The sequence below is a fragment of the Desmodus rotundus genome, chromosome 4 (genome assembly GCF_022682495.2).
Source record: "Desmodus rotundus isolate HL8 chromosome 4, HLdesRot8A.1, whole genome shotgun sequence".
In the NCBI taxonomy this organism is placed as follows: Eukaryota; Metazoa; Chordata; class Mammalia; order Chiroptera; family Phyllostomidae; genus Desmodus; species Desmodus rotundus.
This window is the reverse complement of record NC_071390.1, coordinates 151,921,159-151,942,467: the sequence shown is the minus strand read 5'-3', so window position 1 is coordinate 151,942,467 and position 21,309 is coordinate 151,921,159. Positions and strand designations below refer to the sequence as shown.

The 21,309-nt window shown below is 39.6% G+C and overlaps 1 protein-coding gene across 2 annotated transcripts in view; it reads left to right on the top strand.

Moving 5' to 3' along the window:
* SLAIN2 (SLAIN motif family member 2) overlaps positions 1-16,835 on the top strand; it is a 71,353-nt gene extending 54,518 nt beyond the window's left edge. For both annotated transcript variants that reach the window (XM_024573614.3, XM_024573613.4), the window contains 2 exons: positions 14,893-15,211; positions 16,321-16,835. In XM_024573614.3, the coding sequence (XP_024429382.2) occupies positions 14,893-15,211; positions 16,321-16,387 (386 nt within the window). In that variant the 3' untranslated portion in view covers positions 16,388-16,835. The remainder of the gene's footprint in view (positions 1-14,892; positions 15,212-16,320) is intronic.
* The last annotated feature ends 4,474 nt before the right edge of the window (positions 16,836-21,309 follow it).

The window sequence follows — 21,309 nt, the reverse complement described above, 5'->3', positions numbered from 1 at the left end:
AAGCCAGCCTCTGCCAAATAGTTTTTAGGTAAGTTACAACGGTAGGGGTTGCTCCCCTCCTGTGCCTTTGTTATGTAAATTTGGGAGAATGGGTAAGGAGAGAGCATGGGGACTGTTGTTAGGGCTCCCTCCAAACACACAGATTCCTGGTAAACCATTTCATGGTATTTTTGGAATGAAAATTGAATAAAATTTATTTATATTGCAGGCTTGATAAGGCTTTTATGGTTTTCCAAGATCTTTTTTTTTTCTCTTTAAATCTTGACTACCTCTATCAATTTTCTTTGCTCAGAAGGTCTTAGATCATTTGCCCTGGCTGGTGTGGCTCAGTGGATTGGGCACAGACCTGTGAGCCAAAAGGTCTCCAGTTCAATTCCCAGTCAGGGGACATGCCTGGGTTGTGGGCCAGGTTCCCAGTTGGGGGTGCATGAGAGGCAACCACACATCTCCCTCTCTTTCTCCTTCCCCTCTCTCTAAAAATAAATAAAGTCTTTAAAAAAAAAAAAAGAAGAAAGTCTTAGATCAAACTTTTCTCCTCTCTGAAATTTGTGCCTGGACTTCCCTATTAAATACTGACTGCATTCAGACGAAATGCTGCTGTGATTAGAGGGCACGTTTGTCACAGCGGTAACACGACAGCTCTTTGTATCCTCTAGTTGTTCCCTCAACTTACACGTTCACCTCGTTCAAGTATTTCTTCCTTCCTTGAGACTGTAGAACTTTTTGACTTCGTCTTTCATGCACTCTAGTGCATTGATCTATAAGGACTAAAGGATTAATAAATTTAAAAGGATTTATAATTTATAAACCTGTCTTCTAAACTTCTCTATTTTAAAATATGACACAAAATCCGAGCACCATGTGACACATGGAGAGCCTGAGGAACTCTTATCAGACAACCCCTGGTAACCACCCTCCGCATCAGGAGACTGGACTTGCTGCCTCAGACACGCCCCGCGGTCTGCTTCCAAACAGCCCTCTCCCAGCCTCCTCTCCAGAGCAAACCTTCTGAATTTTTATAGCGGTCACTTCTTCCCTTCTCTGTATGATTTTACCATCCAAGAAATAAAATTAAAACTTTAGTTTCACCTTTTGTGATACAGGTCTTTTTAAGTTTCTCTAAACTAAATGTCTTACCTCTTTACCTCCCCCCATTGTTTGTTTGAAGTAATCACCAGATCATTTGTCCTGCAGATGTTCTCACGAACTGGTGTCCATGGGGTCATTTAGGGGGCTCTTTGTATGTGCTTCCTATAAATTGGTAGTTGGATCTAGATGCTTAATTAGTTTCAGTTTTGTTATGCTTGGCAAGACTGCTTCATAGGTGGTGCTGCTGCTTCAGCTAAAGGTACATAAAATGGGATTGCCTGTTTTTTGTGGTGTTTGTAGTCATAGATGCTTCATGCCTGTAGTCCTACTTTATGAGGTATGGCAGTCCCCTCTTATCTGCAAGGGACATGGTTCAAGACCCACCGTGGATGCCTAAAACCGTGGATATTACCAAACTCTATATATACACTACTGTATGTTTTTACCTATACACACATACCAGTGTAAAGTTTAATTTATAGATTAGACACAGTAAGAGATTAACAACAATAACTAATAAGATAGAATAATTGTAACAATATACTTTAATACAAGGTATGTGAATGTGGTGTCTCTCTGATAAGTGATCTGACAACCGAGACTCCTAAGTAAGTAACAAGTGGGTGGCGTATACACCGTGGGGACACTGGACAAAGGGATGGTTCCGGTCCCGGGTGGGGCAGAGCAGGACAGTATGAGATTTCATCATGCTGCCCAGAGCAGCATGTATCGTAAAAGTTATAAATTGTTTATTTCTGGAATTTGCCATTTAATATTATTTCTGGAATTTGCCATCTAATAGTTTAGGACCATGGAGAACTGAAGCCTGGAAAAGTCAAACAGTGGGGGGTGGGGGGTGGGCTGCTGTATTGTAGAATTGGGTCATTCCAACTCTGATGTTCCTTTTTTTTAATTTGTCAGAATTCTGTTTGAAGAGAAACTTTTCCTTATTCTGTGGTCACCCAGTGGCACAGTTTCACTAGGAAATTCAGAATAAAACATTTGTTCCTTTCCTTTATTTTCTAGTTTATAAAATAAAACCTTGACAAGCTGTCATCCACCACAGGCGACTGATATTTTTCTTAAATATATATCATTATGAACTTACAGATTTAAACTCTCTGTGTATGTTTCAATCCGTTCTGGATATTCTTTTCAACTTTGGTGAAAGCTTCAAGTTGCTTTCCAGTCTTTGTGACACAACCCTAGCAGTATTTGATAACTTCTTGCTAACTGGTATGACGGGATACACTCATCTTGTACATTTTTTGCCATTGACCTAGATTTAGTTATTACTCCAGAAAGTCCTGGCTTTTTAGGTAGTAAATGGTATTTCAAAGCCATAATTTGAGTTTTTAGCCGTGCTTGTTGTTACCAAGCTGGTCACTGTTTCTAGGTCTTTTCAGTTACTAGAGCTAGTAAATATGTGTGTAGATTTGTGTTTGTATACTTTTTAAGATTGAATGTCTTAATGAGTTCATGCTAATACTCCCTGTTCAGACTCAAGGGCTTGAGGGTAATTTCTTAGCCTTTTTTAACTTACACTTTATCTCCTTTATCCTGCTCTGGGAACCCTACCTCTTAGTAACAGAGTATTAGAATAACATTTAATAGTTTGTTTTATCCCATATTATATGCAAAATCTTCTAGAAATAACATTAACATAATAACCGAACAACATGATTACCAAAACAGTTTATAAAAGTTTTGCACATGCTTGCTCCTTCTGTTTTACAATTCTACTATATCTACATTGTCAGATTAAATAGCTATTACATAATTTTCTTTATAGGACTCATTTAGTCTTAGCTCTGCTTTTTTTTTAATGTTTTAGCTTATGGTTTTCTTTTTTCAATTATATTTTATTGTTTATGCTATTACATTGTCCCAATTTCCCCCCTTTGGCCCCCCTGCACCAAGCCCCTCCTCCGCACTCCCTCAGGCAGTTCCCACACCATTGTCCACGTCCATGGGTCATGCATAAATGTTCTTTGGCTACTCCCTTCACCTTCTTTCATCCAGCCTCCACTCCCCCCTCCCCTTTGATAGCTGTCAGTTTGTTCCATCTTTCTAAGCCTCTCATTCTGTTTTGCTCATTAGTTTATTTTGTTCGTTAGATTCCATATATAAGTGAGATCATATGGTACTTGTCTGGCTTATTTTACTTAGAATAATAGTCTCCAGGTCTCTCCATGTTGTTGTACAAGGTAAGAGTTCCTTCTTTTTTACTGCTGAGGAGTATTCCATTGTGTAAATGTACCAGAGCTTTTTCATCCACTCACCTGCTGACACACTCTTTAGGCTGTTTCCAGATCTTGACTATTGTAAATAATGCTGCTTTGAACATAAGGGTTAGCTCTCCGTTTAAATACATTTTTGATCCTTGACCCCAGTCTGTATGTTGCTGTCTCACTAGTCATTTCCCATGTTTGAAGCTCACTCTGTAGTAGATTCCCCAAGCAGGAGTTACGAGAACAGTATCCATTTTCTCCGTTTTTGCATGTTGATGACAGCTCGTCTGCTGTTTTTATTTTTGAAAGTCATTATCTAGATATGAAATCTTTGGCTCACATTTTCTTTCCTTGAGTATCTTAAATATTATTACTCCATTTTTTCAGGGATAAAGAATTGTTTTTGTTATAGTCATTTGGCCTTTTTATTTGGATGTCCAAAGGATGTTTTCTTTTCCCTTAATGTTTAAAATTTGTAAGAATATGTTTTAGTGTTGACCATTCTGAGTTGATTTCCCTAAACATGTGACGTGTTCTTTAATATGGAGTCACACACATTTTTAAATTTCAGACAAGTTCTTTTGAATTATTGTTTGTACTGTTGTTCTCTTGCTTTGGTTTTCTTTTTTGTGGGGACTCCTGTTGGACACAGGCTTAGATGTTCTTTACCTAGCTTCTGTATCTGGTGCCTTCTCTTTAGTCCTTTTCATCTTACTTTATTCCTGTTCTGGAAAAGTTTCTTTTCATTGTCTGTTTCTGTTGAAGTATCATCTATTACGCTGGCGGCTCACGTTCCTTCTGCTTTAGACTTTATTTTGAATTGATTCATTTTATGTCTAATTATTTTCTGTGTTCCTTTACCTCATTTTTTAGTGTTTTCTATCCTGATTCATAATGTTCTTTTTATCTCTTGTATAATTTTCATGAATGATTTTAGAATTTGAAATATTAGATTTGAATTTTTACCTTTCTTAGTGTGAGCACGGTGGTCATGATTTCTGGCAATATTCCATCATTAAAAGAAGTATGTTTGGTTCACAACCTCCTCGTGAGCTTTCCACATGTAATCTGAAATTGGACCCCTTATGTAGAGGGCAGAGAGAGACCGAAGAAAGAGGCAGACCACTCCACATTGGTAGGTGGCAGGTTTCATAAGCAAGGGATCTTACATACGATGCTGGTCTCCAGTGGCTGCAAGACACATAGACACCCACACCTGCCTGCCAGATCTTATGAGTTTGCATGGAGACCTTAACTGGGTTCAGCATGTACCCGCCTTTCTGTCTCAAGGCTGTATCCTTGGAGCAGATTCTGGGAGTGGGGAAGGCAAGGGGAATGCACATTCCAAGGTCAGGGGTGGGGCAAGGAGCCTCCATTTGCCCAGGACCAGCTCGTATGGAATGTCTTCTTGATGAACTCCTTCAACAAAGTGTTATTTTGTTTGTTTCTTTTTTTTTACAGTATCATTATGTGATATTTGGCCTCCATCCTTTTCTGTGGAATTTGTTTTTCCAGACAATTAGAGAGCTTGATTTAAGATTTTCTAATTTATGGCTCTAGAGCTCCCTCTTCTGTTGATGTGGGGAACTGTTTAAAAATAAGACTGCTTATTTGGAGATTTCTTGACTTTATTCCCCTCCCCTACTTTTATTTTTTTGTTTTTATTTTTAAGTATATTTTATTGATTATGCTGTTACAGTTGTCCCAGTTTTTTTCCCTTTGTCCTCCTCTTCCCAGTACCCCCCTTCCATCCAGCAGTCCCCCCACCTTAGTTCACGTCCATGCTTCTTGCACATAAGTTCTTTGGCTTCTCCCTTTCCTATACTATTCTTAACATCCCCTTGTCTATTTTGTTCCTACCAAGTATGCTTCTTGAGCCCTGCACCATTTCCTCCTTTCTCCCCCTTTCCCCTCCCAGCTGGTACCCCTCCAGCTGATCCCCATACCTGTGATTCTGTTCCTGTTCTGGTTGTTTGCTTAGTTTGTTTTTCTTTTTTTAGATTCAGTTGTTGATAGTTGTGAGTTTGTTGTCACTTTAATGTTCATAGTTTTGATCTTGTTTTTCTTAAATAAGTCCCTTTAACAGTTCATGTAATAATGGCTTGGTGATGATGAACTCCTTTAGTTTTACCTTCTCCGGGAAGCACTTTATCTGCCCTTCCATTCTAAGTGATTGCTTTGCAGGATAGAGTAATCTTGGTTGTAGGTCCTTGCTTTTCATCACTATGAATACTTCTTGCCTGCGGAGTTTCTTTTGAGAAATCAGCTGATAATCTTATGGGAACTCCTTTGTAGGTAACTCTCTGCTTTTCTCTTGCTGCTTTAAGTTTCTCTTGTTATCTTTAGCCCTTGGCATTTTAATTATTATGTGTCTTGGTGTGTTCCTCTTTGGGTCCAACTTGATTGGGATTCTGTGCTTCCCAAACTTGCATGTCTATTTCCTTTGCCAAATTAGGGAAGTTTTCTTTCATTACTTTTTCAGATAGATTTCCAATTTCTTGCTCTTTTTCTTCTCTTTCTGGCACCCCTAGGAGGCGAATATTGGACCTCTTGAAGCTGTCCCAGAGGCTACTTATACTGCCCTCATTTTGGGGGGGGGGGATTCTTTTTTCTTCTTGTTCTGATTGGTTGTGTTTGGTTCCTTATGTTCCAAATTATTGATTTGATTCTCAGCTTCATCAACTCTATTGTTGTTTCCCTGTAAATTGTTCTTTATTTCAATTAGTGAATCCTTCATTTCTGACTGGATCTTTTTTATGCTGCTGAGGTCCTCACTAAGTTCCTTGAGCACCCTTATAACCAGTGTTTTGAACTCTGGTAGATTGCTTATCTCCATTTTATTTATCTCTTTTTCTGGAGTTTTGACCTGTCTTTCATTTGGGCCATGTTTCTGTGTCCCCTGGTTTTGGCAGCCTCCCTGTGTTTGTTTCTATGTATTAGGTAGAGCTCCTTTGACTCCATGTCTTGGTAGTGCGGCCTGATGGTAGTAGGTGTCCTTTAGGGTCCAGTGGCACAGCCTCCCCTATCACCCAAACTGGGTTTTTGAGGTGTACCCTTTGTGTGGGCTGGGTACACCCTCTTCTTGTAGTTGAGCCTTGGTTGCTGTTGGCAGATCAATGGGAGGGATCACCCAGTCCAGTCAGCTGCAAGGATTGGCTGTGACCACTTATTACCAACCTCTGCCCTCCATGGAGGATCAGCTGTGCAGAGACAGGGTGGTGGTGCTCTGACTTGGTCTGTAGCTGTCCACTGGGTGTGCTGGTCCTGGGGTTTCCCAGGTGGTGCAGGCCAGCTCCCACCTGTGTTTTACCCGGGGCCTCCTTCCTGAGCTTAAAGCAGTGTGAGGTGGCTGCTACTTGTTCTGGGCTGGGAGATTCCCAGGCAAAGCCAAGCTGTGAAACTAAACTGGCTGCTGCTAGTGCCGGGTCTGGAGCTCACTGGGGCCAGCTGTTGTTATTTGACAGGCTTTCGGAAGTTGTGAAGCTGCCGTTCACACGGAAAAGCAGTTTGGGTAGGCCTGTTTGTTGGGTGGGGCAGAGTTTCTGGGGATCTCCAACCTGGTCAAATGGTGTTAGCCTGGTTAAAGGAGTCTCCAATAGGGCACCAGCCTGCTCTCTCCATGGCTCTGCAGGTGGAGGGCTCAGAAAAGGGCCAGTGTCTTGTGCTCACCCCAGTGCCAGTCACTTCAGCCTTGCCCAGGATGCCACTGGTGGCCTTCAAGCCGCAACCCCTGTGCTGGAGCTTAGAGGGAGTAAGTCTGAGAAGATGAGTTTGTGTGTGGGTTCTTTAAGATGAACTGCTTGCGGCTCCAGCAGTTTCTTTAACTGACTCAATCACCGCTGGTTTTTGCAGCCAGAAGTTGTGGGGACTTATCTTCCCAGCACTGGAACCCTGGGCTGGGGAGCATGGTGTGGGGCTGGGCCTGCTCACTCCTGAGATATCCATCCCGAATTTTTGTCTACCACGAATTTCTATCCACCACCCTTGGGTGAAAGACCAGCCCATTCTGCGTCTGCGCTCCTCCTACTAGTCTGGATGGATGTGGTGTCTTTAATTACATAGTTGTTAGACTTCCATTCAGCTGGATTTCTGACGGTTCTGAGTGATGGTGTTCTATATTTTAGTTGTGATTTTGATGCGGTTGTGGGAAGAGGTGAATCATGTCTGCCTGCGGTGCCATCTTGACCAGAAGCCTATTTTTTTATTTTTAAATTACAGTTAACATTCAATATTATTTTGTATTAGTTTCAGGTATATAGCATAGTGGTTAGACAATCATCTTTACAAAGTGTTACTCCCAATATCTCCAGTACCCACCTGGCATCATACACAGTTATTATATTATTGACTGTATTCCCTGTGCTGGACTCTACATCCCGTGACTGTTTTATAACTACCCATCTGAGCTTCTCAATCCCCTCACCTTTCTCAGCCAGTCCCCCAGCGTCCCTCCCCTCTGGCCCCCATCAGTCTGTCCTCTGTGTCTGTAGATGAGTGTGTTCCAATTTCATTTGTTCGTTTATTTTGTTCTTTGGATTCCACATGTAAGGAAATCATACATGTGTGTGATTTCTTTTCTCTGACTGACTTCTTTCAGTTAGCATAATACCCACTAGGTCCATCTATATTGTCACAAATGGTATTTTTCATTCTTTTTTATCCCATCTCCCACTTTTAAAATATATCCTCTTGCCCAGAGATATATGAAAAGATGCTCAGCATCACTAGCCATCAGAGAGATGCAAATTAAAACCACAATGAGGTATCATCTCACACCAGTCAGAGTGGCCAACATAAACAAATCCACAAACAAATGTTGGAGAGGATGCGGAGAAAAGGGAACCCTCGTGCACTGTTGGTGGGAATGCAGACTGGTGAGGCCACCGTGGAAAACAATATGGAATTTCCTCAGAAAACTAAAAATGGAACTGCCCTTTGACCCAGAAGTTCCGCTGCTGGGATTATACCCTAAGAACACTGAAACACCAATCCAAAAGAATCTGTGCACCCCAATGTTCATAGCAGCACAATTTACAATAGCTAAGTACTGGAAGCAACCGAAGTGCCCATCAGCAAACGAGTGGATCCAAAAACTATGGTATATTTACACAGTGGAATTCTACACAGCAGAGAGAAAGAAGGAGCTTATACCCTTTGCAACAGCATGGATGGAACTGGAGAGCATTATGCTAAGTGAAATAAGCCAGGCGGTGAGGGACAAATACCATATGATCTCACCTTTAACTGGAACATAATCAATAGAAGAAAAAACCAAACAAAATATAACCAGAGACATTGAAGTTAAGAACAATCTAAGAATAGCCAGAGCAGGGGGAGGGGGGGGGCGGACAGTGGGAAGAGAGGATTACAAGAACTACTATAGAGGACACATGGACAAAACCAAGGCAGAGGGTGGAGGTTGGGGGAGGGGGGGGGTTCACCTGGGGTGGGGTGGAGGGATGGGGAGAAAAGGCATACATCTGTAATTGAATAACAATAAAAATAAAATAAAATAATAAAATAAAATAAAATATATCCTCTTAAAGTGTACAAGTCAGTATATTTACAGAGTTTAGCAACTATTGCCACTGTCTGATGTTAGAGATTTTTATCACCCCCATAAAAATCACCCTACCCATTTTTAGCCTCTCGCATTCCCCACTTATTTCAGCCCCTGCAACCACTAATCTTTCTGTCACTGTGTATTTCATATAAATGGAATCACATAATATATGATCTTCGTGACCGGCTTCTTTACCTTAGCATGACGTTTCCAAAGTTTGTTGTTACTGTAACATACACTAGTAGCGTGTTCCTTTTTATTGACTAATAATACTCCATTGTGTGATATACCACATTTTCTCTGTATTCCTCAACTGGCGGACATTTGAGTTGTTTCCACTCTTTGCCTATTGTGAAAAATGCTGCTAATTCTACAAATGTTTTCTGGTAGCTTATGTATTCATTTCTTTCATTTTTTGTAAATACAGAAGAAAAGCTAGTGAAGCCCATTCCCAGGGGTTTCTTCTGCCTCTTGTGTTTAAGAAATATACTAATGGAAGAAGAAATGAAAGGATTCTATGCCTTTATCTACTCCCAGAGGTGTTTCTCTGGGTTTCCACTAAAGCATACCAATCTAGGAATCGGGAGACATGAGTTCAAGTCCTGACTTCCCTGGTTATTTGCTCAATTGATCTCTGATCACAGCAATTTTCCTACTCTGTACAGAATAAAGATTGGATTAAATAGTCACTAGTAACTCTTTTAACATTTTTTAACTTTATAATGGTAGAATCATATTTACTTCCTCTCTGTGGCCTTTCGTAACCAGAACTTGTTTTTAAGCCATTATGTCAGTAACCTGTTGTTGCCCTTGGTGACACAGACCATGGACCAACTGGGATGACGTGATGTAGTACAGGATGGTTGACAAGCAAGGATGTTCGTCCTTAGTCTCTATTTGTTAAATAATTGAAAGGCGTACGTATTTTAGTAAATGTTATTCTCCCCATTAGTCATGGTGGCCTGTGTTTGGCATGTGTTATTTTTATTGCAAACATATATTTATTAGCTATTTGCATATTTTTTTAAATTACACAATTTATACTTCGGTGGACCTGTCACTGTGAAGACAACCACTTGGAATGTCTCATTTTTGCGGTTAGGTACATGTAAGATATATTTATAAAACATTTTCTATTTAGTGAATATTTATCAAACTAAAAATAATACATAATTTACTCAGTTTCTCCATTTCAGAGTTGTTTTAAGTGCCTGCTAAATTATCTAAGCCTTAATTAGAAAACAAACTAATGATTTTCATTCAATGCTTATTAAAACACAAAAATGAATACTTTAAAAATATAAATCCTCATTTCACCCACCCTTGTATTTTAGAGAAGACTTAATTTAGACACCAAGGTTAGCATTCTCAGTCATGTGTCAGTTTTATAAATAGAGTTCTAATTTTTGCTCAGAGCAGATAGCACTTTATTTTACGCCTTGATGCAAGTGTAATTCTTGATATCCAAAATGCGTGAGGAGAAATTATAACGTGCTGTCATAGTCAATGTGGGCAATAAAGCCTAATGTTCCTTTGTAAGGGCAGCCTGGGAGCTGTCCTGAGTGACACTGCTGAGTGAGCACCTTCCCAGAGAACTCGGCTGCGGCAGGCTGGAAGGCACCACCTTCCTTAGATGAGGAAGGCGTGGGTGTCATGTGCTTTCCAATTTGTGTAGTAAATTATAATAAACATTTCCTCTTTTATTTACCAACCATTTACACATATATTACTCATTTCATCTTTGCACCTAACCTTTGGTATTTGCTGAGATTTGTTTTTATTAAATTTATATCAAAATATTTCTTTTTTCTCTTGGGGGAGCAGTGCAAATGGTATTACATTTTTATTTTGAATTTTGTACATTTATTGCTGTTATATAGAAATACAGTCAATTTTTGTATGTTAATCTTCCATCCTGTGACTTTATTGAACTGAATATTTCTGGAAGTTGTTTTTTTGTAGATTCCTTGGGATTTTCTTTGTAAACAATCATGGAGACAGTTTCTTTCTAACCTATGTGCCTTTTATTTCCTTGTCTTTCCTTTCCTTATCATCTAGAGCTTCCAGCAGTGTGTTTCATAAGAGTGGTGAGACATGTATCATTGCCTTGTTCTGAATCTTAGAAAAGAATCATTTAGTCTTTCATCGTTGAGGATAACATTACCTTGTAGATACTTTTTTGTAGCTGCTCATTATTGAATTGAAGTTTCCCCATTCCTATTTTTCTGAGAATTTTTATCATGAACATGTTGAATATTGTCAAATTTTTTTACATAATAAATATGATCAAGTGATTTTTCTTTAGCCCATTTTGTGGCGGATTACATTGATTGATTTTCAAATATTGAATCAACTTTACATCCTGAAATAAATTCCACTAAATCATGGTATATATATTTTTATATATCACTTAGTTCTATTTGCTAATATTTTCTTAAGGAATTTTATGTCTGTATTCATGAGAGATATTGGTGTGTAGTTTTCTTTTGAGATACTGTCTTTCTGGTTTTAATATCAGGGTGATACTAGCTTTATGAAATAAATGAAATATGTTTCTTCCTCTTCTATTTTCTGGTGGAGAGTATGTAGAATTAGTGTTCATTCCCCTTTGAACATTTGACAGAATTTCCCAGTGAAACCACCTGGCCCAGAGGTTTCTTTTTTGCAAGGTTTTCGAATTACAAAAGCAATTTTCTTAATAGTTATTTGGTGATTCAACTATCTATTACCCAGCAGATGAGTTGTAGTTTGTGTGTTTTGATGAGTTGGTTTATTTCATCTAAGTTGTCAAATTAATGTCTTGCAACCGATGCTGGTGGTATTTTTTCTCTCTGCCTTTCAGAGCCTTCTTATGTTTGTTTTATACATAATGCCCAAGGTTTTAAATTATACCTAGTAGGAGAAATAAGGAAAAATACATCTATTCCCATTTTCCCAAGTGGAAAAAAGTCAGATTCACATTTTTTTTTAATTCAAATAAATAACCATTTCCCTGGCATAACTATTTTTTAAAGATTTTATTCATTCATTCATTCATTCACTTGTAGAAAGAGGGGAAGGGAGGGAGAAGGACAGGGAGAGGAACATCGATGTGTGAGAGAAACATTGATTGGTTGCCTCTCACGCATACCCCAACCAGGAACTGGCCGGCAACCCAGGCACGTGTCTTGAGTAGAAATCTAACTGACGACCTTTCAGTTTGCCTGATGACACCTAACCAACTGAGCTACGCTGGTCAGGGCTCTGGCATAACTGTTAATAGTTAAAATGATGATCAGAAGTTTTTCCAGAAGGAAAGATGCTTTTTACAAAGCTTATTTTTAAGATAAGATTTGAGTAAGATATTCAGAATGCTATGGATCTATTCTAATCCTTACAAGACTGTCATGTAGCAATAAAACACACTCAGCGTCATCAGTATAATCCGCCTAATTTCACCTTGCACTTTACACCAGTCCTCATAAAAAGGAGGCTGGGACTCCTCGGTCGTAGTTCATCTACCAGGTTGTCATTCTCTGTGGCTTACCACATCTCTTAAACCTCCTTTCCACCTGTCTCCAAATCCCTAGACTATTGCTAATTACTCTTTGGAACTCATGGTCCTCTGCTGAACTTTACTATCTGAAACCTATGTCCCCACCAAAACAAAATTCTGGTTGAAAGGCTCCTGATTACAGTAAAAGCTAGGGCTGAAGAGGCTCTTTTGGAGCTGGTCCTGGAAGGAGCAAGTCCGGGCTCCGCCCTTAGGCACTGCCTGGAGGAGAGGGAGACTTGGGACCTCGGTTATCCAGTGAATCTCTAGAAAACGGTAAAGAACCCTGGTTAGAGACTGTCTGGCAAGGGAGGCAAAGGAGGAACTAGGGAGAATGGAATTGAGGAAACATTTTCATAGTCACCTGCAGAAAGGGCAAGATGGATTAGGAAAGGTAAAAAAGAGTCTTTCTATGAGGATCATGAAATTTGCAGTTCAGGAGCACTTGGGCTGAATGGACAGCTTCCCTTTCCTACCAGAGAAAACTGTGTAACAGGACATGATTGTTTCTTTTTTTTTTTTTTTTTTTTTTTTAGAAAAAAAGTTTTAAGATTTTTATATTTATTGTTCTGTTTCGGAAATTTAATCATGGTGTTCCTCGGTGTGGTATTCCCTGATTTTTTGCCCTGATCGGGGAGGGTTTTTTTTAACTACTTGGATTATGTGAGTTTATAGTTTTCATCAAATGTGGAAGAAAATTCTTTCTTCAAATCTTTTCCGTCCCATTCATACCCTCCCTCTCTCTGTTAAACCATGTGATACTGACCTGTAGGTCACTGAGCCTTTATCATTTTATTTTTGACTCTTCGTTCTCTATATGCTTTAGTTTGGATAATTCTTATTGTTGTGTCTTCAGGTGCCTCTTCCACAATATCTAAACTACTAATTCCCACCCAGTGAACTAAGCATTTTGGATATATTGTAAATTTTTCATCTTTAAAAGCTCTATATCTTTTTTAAAAATTGTATTTCTCACCTCGTTATGTTTATATTATTCTTTGTATCCTCGAGCACATGTGTATTAGTTCTCTTAAAGTCCTTGTCTACTAACTCAGTCAGCCTGTAACTTTTGGGTCTGTTTCTATTGACTAATTGTTATCCTGGTTTGGTTATCATTTTTCTGTCCCTTTATATAGCTCCTCCTTTTTTATTGGATGGTGGACATTATGAAGTTTCATGTTCTGTGCTGGATTTTTATCTTCTTTCAAATAGTGTTGGACTTTGTTTCGGCAAGCAGTTATTCATGGATCGGTTTGATCCTCTATTGCGGGGATCAGCAAACGTTTTCTTAAAGGGCCAGGTAGGAAATATTGTAGGATTGTGAGTTATCTGGTTGTAACTACTCAGCTGTGCTCTTGTAACTGGAAAGCAGCCATAGACAATATATATTAACACGCAGGTGGTTGCCATGTTCTAGTAAAACTTCATTTACAAAAACAGTTGACTTGCCCACAGCTGGTAATTTGCTAACCCTTGCTTTAGAGGTTTGTTTTTAAGTTTTGTTAAAGTGGATTTAGAGTAGCTTTATTCTACAGCTAATTTATTCCTTTTGGAGTGCCTCTTGATTTTCCTGGATGTCCAGCAAGGATTCCCTAACAGGCTGAAACTCACATTCCCTAGTCCTCTGTGAGCTTTGGACACTGTTGAGTTTACAGTGCTCCAATCTGTCTTTGCCCAGTCTCATGGAGCTTCACCCAGTGCGCGCACGACTCAGTATTCAGGCAAGACCCCTAAGCTGAGTTATGGTGGTCTTCTGAAGCTCCCTCCTCTAAAGTACCCTGCCCCTCAAATTCCAACTGTTGCCTTCTCAACTCAGGAAGATGACTGATCTGCTCAGAATCTTTCTCCTTGCTCTACAGTCCAAAACATGTTCCCAGAGTCCCCCGCCCCACAAAAAAACAGGTACGCAGGGCACACACCACATATAATTTCCTTCTCCCGGGGATTACAGCCCTGTACTGCCTGTACTCCAGTATTTGAAGACTGTTTTCTACATTCTGTCTAATGTTACAGGAGTTCACAGTGGGGGGTTAAGCCCCTTCCCAGTTTTGCCTTCATGGCAGAAAGCGTCTGTGATGGCTTTAAAATTAATATTTAAGTTCCATTCTAGATTAGATTCCCTGGGGGCAGTCCTCGGACTTCCATACTTCTAAAAAAAAAGTCCCTCAGGATTCTGATGCACAGTCAGATTTGAGGATCATGGCTTTTGAGTTTCTTTAAGCGGAAAATGTGTCTTAAATTCTAGTCAGCACTCTGGTAGTCAACCTTTTTGAGGGAGGACTTGATTATTTAGGGCTTACCAATCATCTTTTTCTTTTATTAGCCCAGAAATATTCTTCATTCCTTGCATTTCTATAGAATGGGTTTTCGTGAACACAGGTGTACTGATGCCGAGTTACCAAGTGTTACATAAAGCAGTGGTTTCACTTACACTTGCTTTCCACTGAAAACATTGATTTTTCTTTGCCGTTCTGCAGTACCTTCTCCAGGCAAATTCCGCTCCCCTGCAGCACCATCTCCTTTGGCTCTCCGGCAGCCAGTGAAAGCATTTAGTAACCATGGCTCTGGTTCTCCTGGTAGCCAAGAAACAACACAACTCACACAAACCACCTCCTCACCTGGGCCTCCTATGGTTCAGAACCCAGTCCCAGCGAATCCTCCCAGCAATATCAACAGCGCTACTCTAACCAGACCTGCAGGGACAACCGTGATGAGAAGTGGCTTGCCCAGACCCAGTGCCCCTTCTGCTGGGGGTATACCAGTGCCTCGCAGCAAACTTGCACAGCCTGTTCGCAGGTGAGTAGTAAGTGCTCTGTTTCAACATTCTTGAGCGTAGGGAAGTGGGTGGACTGGTACTACACTCGTCTTTGCGTTTGATAGTGAACCTGGAGACTCCTCATTGGGTTTTCACTAGTCCTAACGCAACTGGACTAAAAGATTTTTTTATTATTTCAAAAGAAAACCTTGGGACACTTAGGGTAGTATATCACTTTGTTTCAGATTAAATTTGCCTAGATATCTGACATTATTAAGCACCTTGGAGACCTCCTACGATAGTGAAGGCATATCAGACCCTAGAGTGAGATTTAAGATAAAATTTCTAGCTACCAAATCTGAGTATGATCCAGGAGGGTGATTCTCAAAGCTTGCTACGAATCAGCGTCTTCTGTGGAATTTATATAAACATGGAGGCCTAACGTTTCCTGACAGAGTTGGTCTGGTGTGAAGACCAGAGTCTGGGGCTGCACTGCTGTCGTTTGTTTAGTCTTCAGGCAGCTCCGGGCCCAGCCGGGCGGGTAACTATGCACCTGCCATCTCTGTCTACCTTTCGAGAATGTGGTTACCACATCAGTAAATTTACAAGTCAAAACTGAATGTAAATATTTATTTGCGTGTAAAAAAATGTGTTCATCCCATAAGCATTTCAACTGTCCGTACTTTTTTATTCTAACGTAAATGTATTACGTTTCAGAATTCAGTAGTAGAGTACGACAGCTTTTTGCTGTGCACGCTAAGTATCATATATATCTTACTTAATTTTTGCAGGAACATTAAAAGTGTAGGGACTGTTGTTACTCCTATTTTTGGAGAAGAATATTGCAGTTCAGTGAGGTAAATAAGGTTGGTAATCCATGTGGTTGGAAAAGACGAGACAGTCTTTTCTTTTACTCTACTAGCTGTGTTAACAAAAGGAGGTTAGTGAGGTCACCTGATGCCGAGTAGAGCGTGAAAGTGGTGGGGGTGCTGAGTATGGGATGGGGGTGCTACAGCGTCGGTCTTGGCAGGCCCTTGGGGCGGCCTTGGTTGGATTTGCTGCCCTGCAAAGTAACTGCCCTACGTGGGAAATAGTATGGTGAGGGTCGACTGAGCCCTGCAAACCACTTTATCAAATTGCTTTGTTTCAGATCCTTGCCAGCTCCTAAAACCTATGGTAGCATGAAAGATGACAGTTGGAAAGATGGCTGTTACTGACCAGCAAAGAGAAGAATGCAGAGGTGCACAGCTTCATGGACACCCTTCACCAGGCTGACCGACGACTTTTATATGCAGACTGTCCACATAAGACTCTTGGGATTTGTAAAATCCCATCCCTCTCTGTCTTAATTAGCACAAACTGACAGAGATGATCAATCAGCACTTTAATGACATTTAACATCAGATGTGTTTGGTAATCATACAATCACTCTCCATAGAATCACTTTTAGTTTTATTTAACAGAAACTAAGTTGATTTTTAAATATTGACAGAGGCCAATATCTGGGCGAAAAAAAACCTAATGGATGCCAAAGAGAAAATGCCCATCTGTAAATGAGAGAGTACCTTTGTGCACAAGCAAACGGTGAATTCCAGCTACCCAAACCTCACGTTCAACCGAATTTACTGTATAAATGGTATCAATAAATGTCTGTGTCAATGAGAACTAACATTCTGATTAATTATCTAAAATGTCCCACTAGTATTTTACTGGTACTCCAAGGAACTAGACTGAGAGAAAGGAGGATAGGGGCTGGAGATGTAAAACCTGATATCTGAATTTGGGGGAGTTCCATACCTTATCTTTGCAGATTCATTACGGAAAAAAACACCATTTTGCTTACTCCTAAGCTGGGGCTGTAGCTCACGCATCAGCCCCGCCGGACAGAGTCGCGGCGTGCGTCCGCCTTGTTGCACCAACACGTCAGATTCCATGTGTTTGTTTCGATTGCCAAAAGGGCTTCGTGTCAGTCGTACAATCTTTCTAACCTTTGTAGCTCCTGGCTCAGGAAAGACGGCCTTTGCTATTGAAGCCAACTTCTCCACATGCTGTTACCTGTTACAGAACTGAGAGATCTCGTTTTTATTAGCATGTTTCCATGATGGGAAAGAACAGGTAGTATGTGTCTTTATCCTTGATATCAATAACACCACCTCAGTGCTTACAGCCCGGAACAAAAGCATGCCGTGAGAGAGGGGAACTTCTATGCACTTAACTCACACACTCTCTGGAAACGCCCGGGTGTTGCTGCCGTTGAACGGCACGGCAGTCTGGGTCGGGGCCGGGGTGCAGCCTGCGGGTCCTCCCCAGTCGGATCCACTGTAAACTGAGTCACTGTATAAAACACCCTTTGAAAATACTGTCCCTTTTGACTTTGATTCTGCCTTACATCAATTTTTGCATTTTTGGTAACAAATGAAACCCAGTACATGTGACTACATGTGGCTCTAACCCTAAATACTTGCTCTGTAATGGCCCGTATGTGTACCTGGGAGTCACTTACTTCGTCGTCGTTGGGTTTTCTTTTTTTTTAGGCTATTATCAGACGAAAACGTCCTCTACAGCAGGCCTCTCGTTTTTTCACAATGAGAGGCCATTTTTTACATATTTAATTTGAATAGTTCTAAACTAACTGGCAATCAGATCACCTAGAGGATTTTAGAGATTTGAACATAAGTTTATTTCCTGTTAGTCAAAGACATTCTGTAAGTTGGCAAAAGAAATTGAGAAATGGGAAGCTTGGTGTTCAGGAGGGCATTGAGGTCGATGCGTTGAGAGAATGATAAAACTCAAAACCAAGGCCCCCGTTCTGCCGTGAGGGACACCTTGGGCGTCTGTATGGGGCTGGCCAGCAGGGGTCATTCACTCTAGCAGTGCTAATGCGTCTCGGCGTGCGACGCAGGGAAGAGGTTTTACCCTCGCATTTGAGGGCGATGGGGATGGTTCAGGAAACCATGGCACCAGAATTCCACATGATGAACTAAAATACGTTGCTTTTCAGAGAAGCAACATCAAAAAAACATCAGCTTTGGGGGTGTGAGGGGGTGTCCCATGTAAAAATCTAGGTAAAGGAAAGAACTAGCCACTGTCTCTTTTTAAAACCACATTTACACAAAACAAAATAGGTCTCAGTCCAGTGCAACATTGCAAAAAAATATATATATGCTGCAATCTAATAACTAAGATGAATTTGAACTCTATTATGAAACACCCATTACATTTTTAAGTTAGATTATCAGTTTCAAAAGGAATATTCAGGTTATTTAACTTTGTTTTTAAAAGGCTGCATCAGAAAAAAATGTCTATTTTTTTTAATTAAAATATTTCATCACTCGTTAAAAATGTATTTTGACCTGAGTTGGGTAAAGTATTATTTTACTTGCTGTTGTACTACCACAGACTATTGGCTCTTAGTTTCCTAAAAAGAAAAATTGTTTTTTTACTAGAAAGCCTTTGTGTATTGCCAATTTTTCTATTTGGGAAAATCCAAGGATTCACTGTGGTTAGTCTTACAGGAGAAATGTGGATTTGATAAACTAGTGCCTATGATTTTAACTTATGTTTGATATATGGTAGTAAGGGTTTTATGAATGTTGATTATTTTTTTGTGCCAACAGCCCAGAATTGTCACTTATATGTAAGCAGAAAGATATGAGCTCTGCTTCCAAAGTTATTTAATTTTCTCAGTGTTTGAATGTTATTTTTTTGTGTGTTAATAAAAGTGTAAAAATTGGAAAAAATATAAATATTCTTAACTCAAGCATTTGCTGGATCATTTTTCTACAAAACTTGTTTGTACTATAAAACACTCTCTGAAGAGTTGACTTTTTTCAGTTTTCATTCCCTGGAAATCACATTTTGTAAAACTGGGGCCATTCATAATTGTCAGATACTTTTTAAAATTATTCTCTCAATACATCACTTTTATAAAAAAAGTTTTTTTGAAAGGAAATTAGATACGTGTGTCCCCAGATGTTTGTATAACTCTAGAATGATTAGACTGTGTATGTTGAAATTAACTTTTTACCGAATGTACAGGCATCAGATTTTGACATTACGCATGGTCCTTTAAATCACATGAAGTTTGATTGGCAAACGTTTCTATAGCCGAACGTGTATGTGTGGTTGCCTCCTTAATAAACAGCCTGACCATAAGGTTTATTATTAAATTTACATGTTTTTCCAGTGTTTTATTAATTTCTGGATATGGTGAGATTCCCCCTACCCTCCCGGCCACTTGTCACCAGTTGCCTACAATTGGTTTTAATAAATTTCTTAGTTGATTTTTTTAAACACACAAACCCAAATCATATTTGATCTTTATGAAGTTGGAATGTATCGTGTCATATTTTCTCTACCCTGGTTATTTCATGTGCGGATTATTTGTACTAAATTTACAGTTTACTCAAAATTGGTACGTTCCTGGAACTATTTCACCTGCTGTTAATTGATGTCGAGTTAGAAAAAGATAGCGCATGTGAAACAAGTAAAATGCCAATTTTGTAAGAGTTTCCAGCAGAGAAAATGAATGCATTTTCAAAGCAGGATGGATATTTAGTTGGTCATGCGCATCTTTTTGTCTCATAGATGAGTGGGAAAAGATCAAGAATCATACACTGTTTAATTAGTTCCCCACATTGCTTTTGAAAGTTTTCACTGCCCTCCGTGTTGGAGTTAGTCTCAGTAGTGAGGGATAGAGCCTTCGTGTTTGAATTTTTCTCCCGCGTCAACCTAAAAACTTAAGAACCATTTAAAATTAAATGCCAAAATACTTGTAAATCAATGAATGAGAAGTTTCCTTAAACTTGTTAGAGGCCAGTGCAAATATGGAGGCTCTTGAGAAGTATTTGCTGTGTCAAAGTTCAGCTTTGGGTTCAAAAGCAGTGGAGGTGCTGGAGAAACTAACCTGGGGCTGGGTGTTCGCCGGGGCGTGAAGCAAAGTTAGCAACCCCTGATGCAGTTTGCATTTTGCATGATCTTAAATGTAAGTCTGCAGAGACTGAATGAAACGGCCCTCTGATTACTATTCTGAAAACAACAGATTTCACTCATGGACCTTACATAATAGAACTTGGTTAAAACTACGCTCAGTGATGCCAATTTCAAACCAGTTCTTTATCTGCACTGGGTAACTTTAATGTTTTCTTTTTAAAAAGACAGAAAGTAAAGCATTATTTCTTACGATTTTGAAAATGATAAAGATGCACTGCTTTAAAAAAATAAAAATATTAAGAAATATAAAGGTGGAAATGACCCTGCATTTCACGTGGGGATCCTGCAATCGAGAAATATTTCAGTGCTGACCGAACATGGTCACAGAATATTCAGTGGAAGGGTAGTTTTCTTTTTAAGATGAGGAAATATTTTGCCCCTATAAATATGTTTTGCTTTTAAACAGAGGCCTGTGCTAATTGCTATTAAAAGCTTGACCCAGATTTTCAATTCCTGATTGCAAACATTCCTTGATTTTTAAAAAATATCTGTATTGTTTGTATCTTTACACCATTAATTGGTTTTTCCTATAAAAATTATGTTTATTACTGAAAGTGAGAGAAATATAGTAAATTATAATGAAACACACAATTCCATGGGTAATCAATCACTTACATTGGAGGAGATTGTGTTTGTATTTTTAATGAATTGGGCATCATAGTCATGGTTAAAAGTAATTTTTTATTAACTGATGTCACAACTGTCATCGTGTATAAATGGATTCTACTACTGAAAAATCAGTTCCAGGAAAAGCATATAAATATTCATTCCAAAACTTGACCAAACCTGTTTTACCGTAGTTCTTCATACAGGGTCCAGCAGAAGTAATGCCAGTGTGAGTGTGGTTGGTAGGGTAATGTATGGCTGTAATAATTTGTAGTTTTAATATTTCACCTAAAATGCCATCTGGCGTGCTTGAGAGCGACGCTGTGATGTTACAGAATTACATGCTTATGAGTTTGTAATAAGGGGGGCGTTATTTTTGCCGGACCCTTGCTAACATATTTTATTGAACTGCACCACAGTCTACCAAACTGAATTGACAGTATCAGTTGAATTCCGTGTCAGGTTTAAAACAAAATGCCTTTGAAGAAATAATAGGAACAGCCCCGGCTGGTGTGGCTCAGTGGATTGAGCAACAGACTGT